Source organism: Nerophis lumbriciformis, linkage group LG28, assembly GCF_033978685.3.
Source record: "Nerophis lumbriciformis linkage group LG28, RoL_Nlum_v2.1, whole genome shotgun sequence".
In the NCBI taxonomy this organism is placed as follows: domain Eukaryota; kingdom Metazoa; phylum Chordata; class Actinopteri; order Syngnathiformes; family Syngnathidae; genus Nerophis; species Nerophis lumbriciformis.
This window is the reverse complement of record NC_084575.2, coordinates 35,384,812-35,397,445: the sequence shown is the minus strand read 5'-3', so window position 1 is coordinate 35,397,445 and position 12,634 is coordinate 35,384,812. Positions and strand designations below refer to the sequence as shown.

General features: G+C 41.0%; 1 protein-coding gene across 1 annotated transcript in view; it reads left to right on the top strand.

Moving 5' to 3' along the window:
* LOC133570804 (uncharacterized) overlaps positions 1–12,634 on the top strand; it is a 99,198-nt gene that overhangs the window by 20,224 nt on the left and 66,340 nt on the right. Inside the window, exon 4 of the mRNA XM_072916618.1 lies at positions 6,302–6,392. Within this exon, the coding sequence (XP_072772719.1) occupies positions 6,302–6,392 (91 nt within the window). The remainder of the gene's footprint in view (positions 1–6,301; positions 6,393–12,634) is intronic.

The window sequence follows — 12,634 nt, the reverse complement described above, 5'->3', positions numbered from 1 at the left end:
TATTGTTCACAACTCTGTTAGTGACTACTTCATTTTTGCCGATCCACAGCATCCCAAACATGCTCAATGGGTGACATGTCTGGTGAGTATACTCGCCATGCAAGAAGTGGCATGTGTTCGGCTCAGGAATTGTGTACAGATGCTTGCAACATGGGGGCCTGCATTGTCATGCTGCAACATGAGGCGATGGTCTCGGGTGAATGGCACAACAATGGGCCTCGTCACGCTATTTCCGTGCATTCAAAATGCCATCAATGAAATGCACTTGCGTTTGTTGTCCATAACATACGCCTGCCCATACCATAACCCCACCCCCACCATGTGCCACTCCATTCACAATGTTGACATCAGCAAACACACATTGTCTGCCATCTGCCCTGATTCATCTGTGAAGAGAACGCCTCTCCAATGTGCCAGACGCCATCGAATGTGAGCATTTGCCCACTCAAGTCGGTTACGACGACCAACTGCAGTCAGGTGGAGACCCCGATGAGGACGGCGAGCGTGCAGATGAACTCCCCTGAAATGGTTTCACACAGTTTGTGCAGAAATTATTTGGTTATGCAAACCAGTCGTTGCAACAGCTGTCTGGGTGGCTGGTCTCAGGCCATCATGGAGGTGTGGGCTGGTGTGGTTACACATGGTCTGCAGTTGTGAGGCCGGATGGATGTACTGCCTAATTCTCTGAAACACCTTTTGGAGACGGATTATAGTAGATAATTGAACATTCAATTCACGGGCAACAGCTCTGGTGGACATTTCTGCAGTCAGCATGCCAACTGCATGCACCCTCACAACTTACAACATCTGTGGCATTGTGCCTTGTGATAAAACTTCACATTTCAGCGTGGCCTTTTATTGTGGGCAGCCTGAGGCCGACCTGTGTAATAATCATGCTTTTTAATCAGCATCTTGATATGCCACACCTGTGAGGTGAGATGGATTATCTTGGCAACCTAACCGTTAAGCTAAAAAGCAAACTGGCCGGCATGCATAAAACGGCAATGAAAATCGTAGGGAGGAAAGAATATGAGCCTATACAGAGCATCTATGAGCAGGCAGTTAGGAAAAAAGCTAAGAAAATGATTTCCAACTCACAACATCCACTCTTTCCTGAATATGGAACCCTGCCATCAGGGAGAAGACTCCGGGTCCCACTATGCAAATTTAACCGCCTTGAATTATCATTTGTCCCAGCCTCCATTAAGCTGACCAACAATGTGCAATAGAATTTTAATACCGTATTTTCCGCACTATAAGCCGCGCCTAAAAAACACACATTTTCTCAAAAGCTGACAGTGCGGCTTATAACCCGGTGCGCCTTATACATGGATTAATATTAATATTCATTTTCATAAAGTTTAGGTCTCGCAACTACGGTAAACAGCCGCCATCTTTTTTCCCCGTAGAAGAGGAAGCGCTTCTTCTTCTATGGTAAGCAACCGCCAAGGTAAGCACCCGCCCCCATAGAAGAGGAAGCGCTTCTTCTTCTACTGTAAGCAACCACCCGCCCCCGTAGAAGAAGAAGCCCCCGGATATTGCGTTTCATTTCATTTGTGTGTTTACATCTGTAAAGACCACAAAATGGCTCCTACTAAGCGACAGGTTTCCGGTTCATGAAAAGACGCAATCCCTCCATCCGCACACGGACTACTATTTCACAGCAACTGCCTAAAGACTTTCAAGAAAAGCTGGCTACTTTCCGTGCATATTGTAAAAACAAGATAGCTGAAAAAAAGATCCGGCCAGAGAACATTATCAACATGGACGAGGTTCCACTGACTTTTGATATTCCTGTGAACCGCACTGTGGATACAACGGGAGCACGTACGGTGAATATTCGCACCACAGGGAATGAGAAGTCATCCTTCACTGTGGTTCTAGCTTGCCATGCTAATGGCCAGAAACTTCCACCCATGGTGATATTCAAAAGGAAGACCTTGCCAAAAGAGACCTTTCCAGCCGGCGTCATCATAAAAGCTAACTCGAAGGGATGGATGGATGAAGAATAGATGAGCGAGTGGTTAAGGGAAGTTTACGCGAAGAGGCCGGGTGGCTTTTTTCACGCAGCTCCGTCCATGTTGATATACGACTCCATGCGCGCCCACATCACGCTGGTTTTTAATATATTATTAAAGTTTGACTGACCTATCTGACTGTTTTTTTGACATTCCCTTTAGCGCAGTTAGATGCGGCTTATAACACGGGGCGGCTTATAGGTGGACAAAGTTTTGAAATATGCCGTTCATTGAAGGCGCGGCTTATAACCCATGGCGGCTTATGGTGCGGAAAATACGGTACATAGGTTAGCACTTTTTTAGCACATAGCACTTTAGAACTAAGCACTTTAGCACACAGCACTTTATCCATGAGCTCTAGTGCAATGCACATTGGTACTTTATCTTTATCTCCATACTGTAGATTTTATGCCTACATCAAAGTGCCACCTATGTCTATCAAGCTCCATGTTCTGATGTTTAAATGTTAGTTGTATGGTTGTGGTTGTGTCTGTGCTTGTGTTTTTGTTCTGTTGTTTTTGGGTATGTTAAGAAAGCAATGATGCACTGTGCCCAAGACAAATTTCCCCGCGGGGACAATAAAGTTGAACCTTGAACCTTGAACCTTGAAATGCTCACTAACACAGATTTAGACAGATTTGTGAACAGAATCAGAATCAGAATCAGCTTTATTGTCATTACGCAAGGTAACGAGATTGAGGCCATTCCATACAGTGCGATGTGTGCATGCTAGAAAAACAATGTGCAAATATATAAAAATATAAAAAATGTAGAAGTGCAATGAATATGGTGTGAAATGAATATATACATGAAAAACAAAAAAACAAAAACAGGGTGGTTGGTGGAATGGGTTATTGCACCGAAGAGAAGGCAGTTATGAGGGACAATGGGGCAGTCCGTTCAGGATGGTTATGGCCCTGGGGAAGAAGCTGTTCTTTAGCCTGTTTGTTTTGGTTTTAATGCACCTGTAGCGCTTCCCAGAGGGCAGCAGGTGGAACAGGTCAGAGCCAGGGTGGGTGCTGTCCTTGATGATGGCACTGGCTCTGTTGAGGCAGCGGGAGGTGTAGATGTCCGTCAGAGAGGGGAGAGGGCGGCCGATGATCTTCTGAGCCGTCTTGACCACTCTTTGCAGCCTCTCCCTGTCTGCTGCAGTGCAGCTGCCGTACCATAACGTAATACAGTAGGTCAGCAGGCTCTCGATGGACGAGCGGTAGAAGGTCAGCAGCAGGTCAGGCTTCAGGTTGTACTTCCCGAGGACTCTAAGGAAGTGAACAATATTTGAAAGGAGTAGGTCTTTTGCTTTTATAGTAAAAGTTTTACATCTTTGAGTTAAAAATGGTAGCAAAAGCAAATGTGTTGCGTTTATATTTTTGTTCAGCGTACATTTTCAAATACATTCCCGTTAATGTAGTCGCTGTCTATGGTGAGTGGAGTGGACTTCCACCTGCGCTGGAAGCCATTAGCGCCTTCACACTAATTGTTGTGCTGATGTGCTTCGTCTTGTCGCTGGTATTAGCTGGAGCTCATTAGCTAGCAAACCAGGCCGAGCGGTTTGTCTTAGGTATGCTCGTTCACCGCACACGAGAGTCAAATTGTTTTCTAACAAATGTGTCGTAACCTCCAACAAAGTCCACTTCCTGTCACTTCATTCCAGACAAAAAGGCTTTTTGCATACCAAGCTGGGTCAGGACTGGCCGTACAGGAATAGTTCATTTTCTTTTATCACGGGTCAAAGGTCATTCCAAGCATGTTCTTCTGACGTAGTCATCATCGTGATGAAGAGGAGTATCAAGAGGGAACAATTTGGTTCCGTGGATAAAGCTCACAGAGAACCTCAGCAGTGTTATTTTTAGCTCCCCTGGCCTCCCACAGCAGGACAAGAACTGGGTCTTTGTTTAATTTAGAGACGGCAGGGTAGTCATTTTCCATAATCCCAGGCGCCCCCCTGGCGAGGGTGTCGTCTGGCTAATATGGATGTGAGCCGGGGACCGTCATGGCAGGCCTACAAGCGCTATTTAATTTATCGTATTTTAATTATCGCTCTCGTGCCCGAGCACGCAGACGTCTCTTTATCACATCGCATCCGGGATGATGAGGTAATTACTTAATCTGGACAAACCTGTTTGTTAAGCAGCGCGATTAAGAGCGCCGGTCATCAATCAGCCGTGCTGGAGGTGATTACTCCTGGCCACAATCGTTCTTTGCCCGCATGCACTCTTTGAAGTAGCTGAATTACATCAGCAGCATGCTAACAAAGTGCAGAGAGGAACCCACGTGGACAAACTAACTCCACGCTCCTTCAGCCTGCTGAGATACGGTGAAACATCTTTGTGCTCATCATTTTAACACATGACATGTTTATGTTAGATCCACTATGGACTGGACTCTCACACTATTATGTTAGATCCACTATGGACTGGACTCTCACTATTATGTTAGATCCACTATGGACTGGACTCTCACTATTATGTTAGATCCACTGTGGACTGGACTCTCACTTTTATGTTAGATCCACTATGGACTGGACTCTCACTCTATTATGTTAGATCCACTATGGACTGGACTCTCACACTATTATGTTAGATCCACTATGGACTGGACTCTCACTATTATGTTAGATCCACTATGGACTGGACTCTCACTATTATGTTAGATCCACTATGGACTGGACTCTCACACTATTATGTTAGATCCACTATGGACTGGACTCTCACAATATTAACTAGATCCACTATGGACTGGACTCTCACACTATTATGTTAGATCCACTATGGACTGGACTCTCACACTATTATGTTAGATCCACTATGGACTGGACTCTCTCACTATTATGTTAGATCCACTATGGACTGGACTCTCACTATTATGTTGGATCCACTATGGACTGGACTCTCACTATTATGTTAGATCCACTATGGACTGGACTCTCACTATTATGTTAGATCCACTATGGACTGGACTCTCACACTATTATGTTAGATCCACTATGGACTGGACTCTCACACTATTATGTTAGATCCACTATGGACTGGACTCTCACACTATTATGTTAGAACCACTATGGACTGGACTCTCACACTATTATGTTAGATCCACTGTGGACTGGACTCTCACACTATTATGTTAGATCCACTATGGACTGGACTCTCACTATTATGTTAGATCCACTATGGACTGGACTCTCACACTATTATGTCAGATCCACTCTGGACTGGACTCTCACACTATTATGTTAGATTCACTATGGACTGGACTCTCACAATATTATGTTAGATCCACTATGGACTGGACTCTCACAATATTATGTTAGATCCACTATGGACTGGACTCTTACTATTATGTTAGAACCACTATGGACTGGACTCTCACACTGTTATGTTAGATCCACTATGGACTGGACTCTCACACTATTAACTAGATCCACTATGGACTGGACTCACACTATTATGTTAGATCCACTATGGACTGAACTCTCACTATTATGTTAGATCCACTATGGACTGGACTCTCACACTATTATGTTTGATCCACTATGGACTGGACTCTCACACTATTATGTTAGATCCACTATGGACTGGACTCTCACACTATTATGTTAGATCCACTATGGACTGGACTCTCACACTATTATGTTAGATCCACTATGGACTGGACTCTCACACTATTATGTTAGATCCACTATGGACTGGACTCTCACACTATTATGTTAGATCCACTATGGACTGGACTCTCACACTATTATGTTAGATCCACTATGGACTGGACTCTCACACTATTATGTTAGATCCACTATGGACTGGACTCTCACACTATTATGTTAGATCCACTATGGACTGGACTCTCACACTATTATGTTAGATCCACTATGGACTGGACTCTCACACTATTATGTTAGATCCACTATGGACTGGACTCTCACACTATTATGTTAGATCCACTATGGACTGGGCTCTCACACTATTATGTTAGATCCACTATGGACTAGACTCTCACAATATTAACTAGATCCACTCGACGTCCATTGCACCGGTCGCCCGGGGGAGGTCCACATCTGCGGTCCTCTCCAAGATTTCTCATTGTCATCCCATTGGGTTGACTTTTTCCTTGCCCTGATGTGGGATCTGAGCCGATGATGTTGTTGTGGCTTGTGCAGCCCTTTGAGACACTGGTGATTTAGGGCTATATAAGTAAACATTGATTGATTGAGATGATGTATTAATGACAGTGCCACCAAGTGTTATTGTTTCCTACTTTGAAAGGCTGTCTTGTGTGTTTCCTTGCAGCGGCCCCAGACATCTTCTCATCCTTCTACCAGCCCGTTGCTGTCAACATGCGCCACCACTACGAGCCCCACGTGCTGCACGCCCTGCACGGGTGAGACGCTCTCACATCTGCAATGGTCACACTCTTCCAAAACTTTCGGGGGCACTTTTCAAGAGTTTGTGAGGGCCTAAGAACTTTAAAATGTGATTCTGAGCAGCAAGGAGAGCCTGTGTTTGGATGAAGTCAATAAAGTCTGGCGTGCACACGCATGATGGCGACACAGGTGTAGTGGAGTCATTCATCAAGGTGTGGGCCGGGAGCCTGTCTACAGACTCAGCCACCTTGATTTATGTGATTTGATCTTGACAGTGGACCCCTCATTCATCAAGGCCTTGATCTTGCTGTCCCTCTCGTTGCCGGTGCCAAATTCACCTAATTACTGCAACGCCGAACAGCAAATGAAGTGCTGTGTCATTTGTCGCCCGGTGTGCCGCTTTGTTGCCTGCTCCTGTGTCGGGGTCCACTTTTTGATTGCCAAACATGACAGCTCAGTGCGAGCCCCTTCATCACCGCGTGCCGCCACTGCAACAAGTGTGTTTGTACAAATGCAGCTGACAGGAAGCAACTCTTCTCAAGTGTTTCGGTTGGATGAGACGTGGCGTCTACAACCAGACACTTTTTACCTTTTGCTCTCTTTTTCAACCATGCGCCTAAAACCTTTTGGAAAATACAGGTAAAAGCCAGTAAATTAGAATATTTTGAAAAACGTGATTTATTTCAGTAATTGCATTCAAAAGGTGTAACTTGTACATTATATTTATTCATTGCACACAGACTGATGCATTCAAATGTTTATTTCATTTAATTTTGATGATTTGAAGTGGCAACAAATGAAAATCCAAACTTCCGTGTGTCACAAAATTAGAATATTACTTAAGGCTAATACAAAAAAGGGATTTTTAGAAATGTTGGCCAACTGAAAAGTATGAAAATGAAAAATATGAGCATGTACAATACTCAATACTTGGTTGGAGCTCCTTTTGCCTCAATTACTGCGTTAATGCGGCGTGGCATGGAGTCGATGAGTTTCTGGCACTGCTCAGGTGTTATGAGAGCCCAGGTTGCTCTGATAGTGGCCTTCAACTCTTCTGCGTTTTTGGGTCTGGCATTCTGCATCTTCCTTTTCACAATACCCCACAGATTTTCTATGGGGCTAAGGTCAGGGGAGTTGGCGGGCCAATTTAGAACAGAAATACCATGGTCCGTAAACCAGGCACGGGTAGATTTTGCGCTGTGTGCAGGCGCCAAGTCCTGTTGGAACTTGAAATCTCCATCTCCATAGAGCAGGTCAGCAGCAGGAAGCATGAAGTGCTCTAAAACTTGCTGGTAGACGGCTGCGTTGACCCTGGATCTCAGGAAACAGAGTGGACCGACACCAGCAGATGACATGGCACCCCAAACCATCACTGATGGTGGAAACTTTACACTAGACTTCAGGCAACGTGGATCCTGTGCCTCTCCTGTCTTCCTCCAGACTCTGGGACCTCGATTTCCAAAGGAAATGCAAAATTTGCTTTCGTCAGAAAACATGACTTTGGACCACTCAGCAGCAGTCCAGCTCTTTTTTTCCTTAGCCCAGGTGAGACGCTTTTCGCGCTGTTTCTTGGTCAACAGTGGCTTGACACGAGGTATGCGGCAGTTGAAACCCATGTCTTTCAAGCGTCTCTTGGTGGTGGATCTTGAAGCACTGACTCCAGCAGCTGTCCACTCCTTCTGAATCTCCCCCACATTTTTGAATGGGTTTTTTTTCACAATCTTGACCAGGGCGCGGTGATCCCTATCGCTTGTACACTTTTTCTGACCACAGTTTTTCCTTCCCTTTGCCTCTCCATTAATGTGTTTGGACACAGAGCTCTGAGAACAGCCAGCCTCTTCAGCAATAACCTTTTGTGTCTTTCCCTCCTTGTGCAATGTGTCGATGGTTGCCTTTTGGACAGCTGTCAAATCTGAAGTCTTCCCCATGTTTGTGTAGGCTTCAGAACTGGACTGAGAGACCATTTAAAGCCCTTTGCAGGTGTTTTGAGTTAATCAGCTGATTAGTTTGTGGCACCAGGTGTCTTCAAAATGTAACCCTTACACAATATTCTAATTTTGTGACACACGGAATTTTGGATTTTCATTTGTTGCCACTTCAAATCATCAAAATTAAATGAAATAAACATTTGAATGCATCAGTCTGTGTGCAATGAATAAATATAATGTACAAGTTACACCTTTTGAATGCAATTACTGAAATAAATCAAGTTTTTCAAAATATTCTAATTTACTGGCTTTTACCTGTATGTAGTGTTTGACTTCCTCATTAATGTTGTTTGCTGTAGCAGAATTGTGCTTACACTAGGGTTGTACGATATAGCGGTACTAGTGTAGCATCGCGGTACTAATGAATCAAAAAGGGTACTATACTCTGTTTGAATAGTACCAGTGCGTCATCACATGGTGACATTGCTGGTTTTACGAGCAGAGGAGCACGTTCGGCAGTGCACACACACAGAAGACTTACAAGCAGACACAGTGTGTAGACAGAAAATGGAGAATGGATGCATTTTGGTGTAAAAAGTAAAGATAAAGGTGAAGTTATAACACTGAAACGCCCTCAGGAAGAGGTACTTTAAGACATGGCTAGCTAGCTAGTTCTCTGCCTTCTTGTTTTTAAATGCACTGCTTGCCTATCTGTTATATCCAGTGATTATTTTTCTATTTTTATCTGTTTTATCTAGTGTATTTCCATGATTTTATTTCTATTTTTGTCTATGTTTTATCTAGTGTTTTTCCTGTTTTTATTTCTATTTAAAATTCCCATTATATATTCTAACTTTCTATTTTTATTTTTTACCTATTTTTTATTTATTGTTTTAATACTTTGTAGCACTTTGAGATTTTAGCAAATGTAAAGTGCGTTAAAAATGTAATTCATTATTGTTATTATTATTATTAGTTAGCAGCTAACGTCCATCCGCAGTCTGCAGTGTTGTAGCTACTTCTTAATCACTAATCCTGGCCTCCATGGCGACAAATAAAGTAAGTTTCTTACATGTATCATTATCACTGGAGGACGAGGAATAGCTAAACATGCTTCATTACACACCGTAGGAGGATACAATAGCTCACCACCGTCACAATGTAAACAAATGCCATGGGTGGGTCTACACCTGACATCCACTGTAATGATACCAAGTACAAGAGCGTATTTCGTTGATACTACCATGATTACATCGATATTTTTATCGTCACAAAATCTTTTTTCTTTAAAAAAAAAAAATCATATTATATTCATAAACTCAAGAAATACATCCCTGAACACATGAGGACTCAAAATGATGGCCAATGTATGATCCTGTAACTACTTGGTATCGGATCGATACTTAAATTTGTGGTATCATCCAAAACTCATGTAAAGTATCAAAGAAGAGAAGAATAAGTGATTATTACATTTTAACAGAAGTGTAGATAGAACATGTTAAAACAGAAAATAAGCAGATATTAACAGTAAATGAAGAAGTAGATTAATAATCAATTTTTACAGTTTATCCTTAATAATGTTGACAAAATAATAGGTAGATAAATGGCACAATATGTTACTGCATACATCAGCAGACTAATTAGTTTGTTTACTTACTACTAAAAGACAAGTTGTCTAGTATGTTCACTATTTTATTTAAGGACTAAATTGCAATAATAAACATATGTTTCATGTACTCTAAGATTTGTTGTTACAATAAAGACAATAATGACATTTTTTTGTTGTCCCCTTTATGTTGAAAAGTATCGAAATACATTTTGGTACCGGTACCAAAATATTGGTATCGAGACAACCCTAGCTTACATCATGTCAAAATCTATACAAAAAAAAAACAAAGGGAAACTTAAAATAATTGCCACCACCTTGAAAACTTTAGAATAAAACCAAAGGTATTTTCTTCTTTCGCAGTAGACTTCTCAGCCATTCTTTCATCCCCACGCAACAAAATGCACCCATTAAAATGTTGCACTAATCGAGAAAAACGATATCAACTGAAAAAAAACCTTTATTATCGCTTAGTGATGGGTTGATGAGGCGTCATGAAGCGTTTCGACACGTTGCAAAACTGTATTGATACTGTGTCGATACTGTGTCACTAAATACTGACATCGGCTGGACATTAAAAATCCCTACAGGCAACCTATGGACCGACTCAACTGACACTGATTTGATGCCCTAGTACAGGGGTCACCAACCTTTTTGAAACCAAAAACTACTTCTTGGGTACTGATTAATGCGAAGGGCTACCAGTTTGATACACACTTAAATAAATAAATATATTGTCATTTGTAAGTTACACGTAAGTGTGATTTAAACAAGAAAAGCTAAATAAATAAATGTATATATATAAAAAAATGGGTATTTCTGTCTGTCATTCCGGCGTACATTTTTTTTTCCTTTTATGGAAGGTTTTTTGTAGAGAATAAATGATGAAAAAAACACTTAATTGAACGGTTTAAAAGAGGAGAAAACACGAAAAAAATTAAAATAAAATTTTGAAACATAGTTTATCTTCAATTTCGACTCTATAAAATTCAAAATTCAACTGACAAAAAGAAGAGAAAAACTAGCTAATTTGAATCTTTTTGAAAAAATTAAAAAAAGAATTTATGGAACATCATTAGTAATTTTTCCTGATTAAGATACATTTTAGAATTTTGATGACATGTTTTAAATTGGTTAAAATCCAATCTGCACTTTGTTAGAATATTTAACAAATTGGACCAAGCTATATTTCTAACAAAGACAAATCAGTATTTCTTCTAGATTTTCCAGAACAAAAATTTTAGAAGAAATTCAAAATACTTTGAAATAAGATTTAAATTTGATTCTACAGATTTTCTAGATTTGCCAGAATAATTTTTTTGAATTTTAATCATAGTAAGTTTGAAGAAATATTTCACAAATATTCTTCGTCGAAAAAACAGAAGCTAAAATATTTATTATTCTTTACAATAAAAAATAAATAAATTTACTTGAACATTGATTTAAATTGTCAGGAAAGAAGAGGAAGAAATGTAAAAGGTAAAAAGGTATATTTGTTTAAAAATCCTAAAATCATTTTTAAGGTTGTATTTTTTCTCTAAAATTGTATTTCTAAAAGTAATAAGAAGCAAAGTAAAAAATAAATGAATTTATTTAAACAAGTGAAGACCCATCCATCCATCCATTTTCTACCGCTTATTCCAAGTGAAGACCAAGTCTTTAAAATATTTTCTTGGATTTTCAAATTCTATTTGAGTTTTGTCTCTTTTAGAATTAAAAATGTCGAGCAAAGCGAGACCAGCTTGCTAGTAAATAAATACAATTTAAAAAATAGAGGCAGCTCACTGGTAAGTGCTGCTCTTTGAGCTATTTTTAGAACAGGCCAGCGGGCGACTGATCTGGTCCTTACGGGCTACCTGGTGACCGCGGGCACCGCGTTGGTGACCCCTGCCCTAGTATATACAATAATATAAACCAAGTCATTGTATTTCATTTAGGATTATTTCATATCTTCATTTAAATAAATATATTTTTATCTTTTTTAGATACAGTCAATAAATAATGTGAACATGTATCATAACATGGAAATCTAAGAGAACGTGTTGTGGATGATTGTGGACTGGGAATTTTTTTAATTTTATTTTTTTACACATTTTTATAAAAAAAAAATACAAAAAGTTTTTCCGACGTATTACATTTTAGACGATTTCTCTTAGTTATTATTTCTCCGGCTGTAGAAAAGAGCCGCTCACAGGGCACAGAGGAGGCGTCAGTGCGACACAGTTGGCGTATCGGTCACGTGACCAAAACAGCTCATGATCGGTCACGTGACTTTCTAAAAGCGGTACGCGCACCGACACAGGGTTTTGCTCTATGAGCTCGACGCATGCGCCGATGCATCGGTGTTGCCGGACCCATCACTATTATCGCTCATTCTCAAGCAATGGTTGTTTTTGTTTATGTCTCCAATCCAAAAGGACTTAAGCATCTTGCACTGTCTGCCATTCAACTCATTGATGCTGCCAAAAATCAACATTTCGCTGCAATATTGGCAACCACCTGAGAGTGCTGTACTGTATCTCTTTAAAAACTCCAGCACTTTTACAGTCATGTACATATTAGTATACAGTCAAGTACATTTTAGTATAGTCATGTCAGGCCCGGCCCTAACCAATCTGGCGCCCTAGGCAAGGTTTTAGGTGGCGCCCCCCCCCCCCCCCCCCCACATCGGCAGTGAAGTGTATATACTCACAAGAAACCGAATAGCTTTGTCTTTGACCTTTTT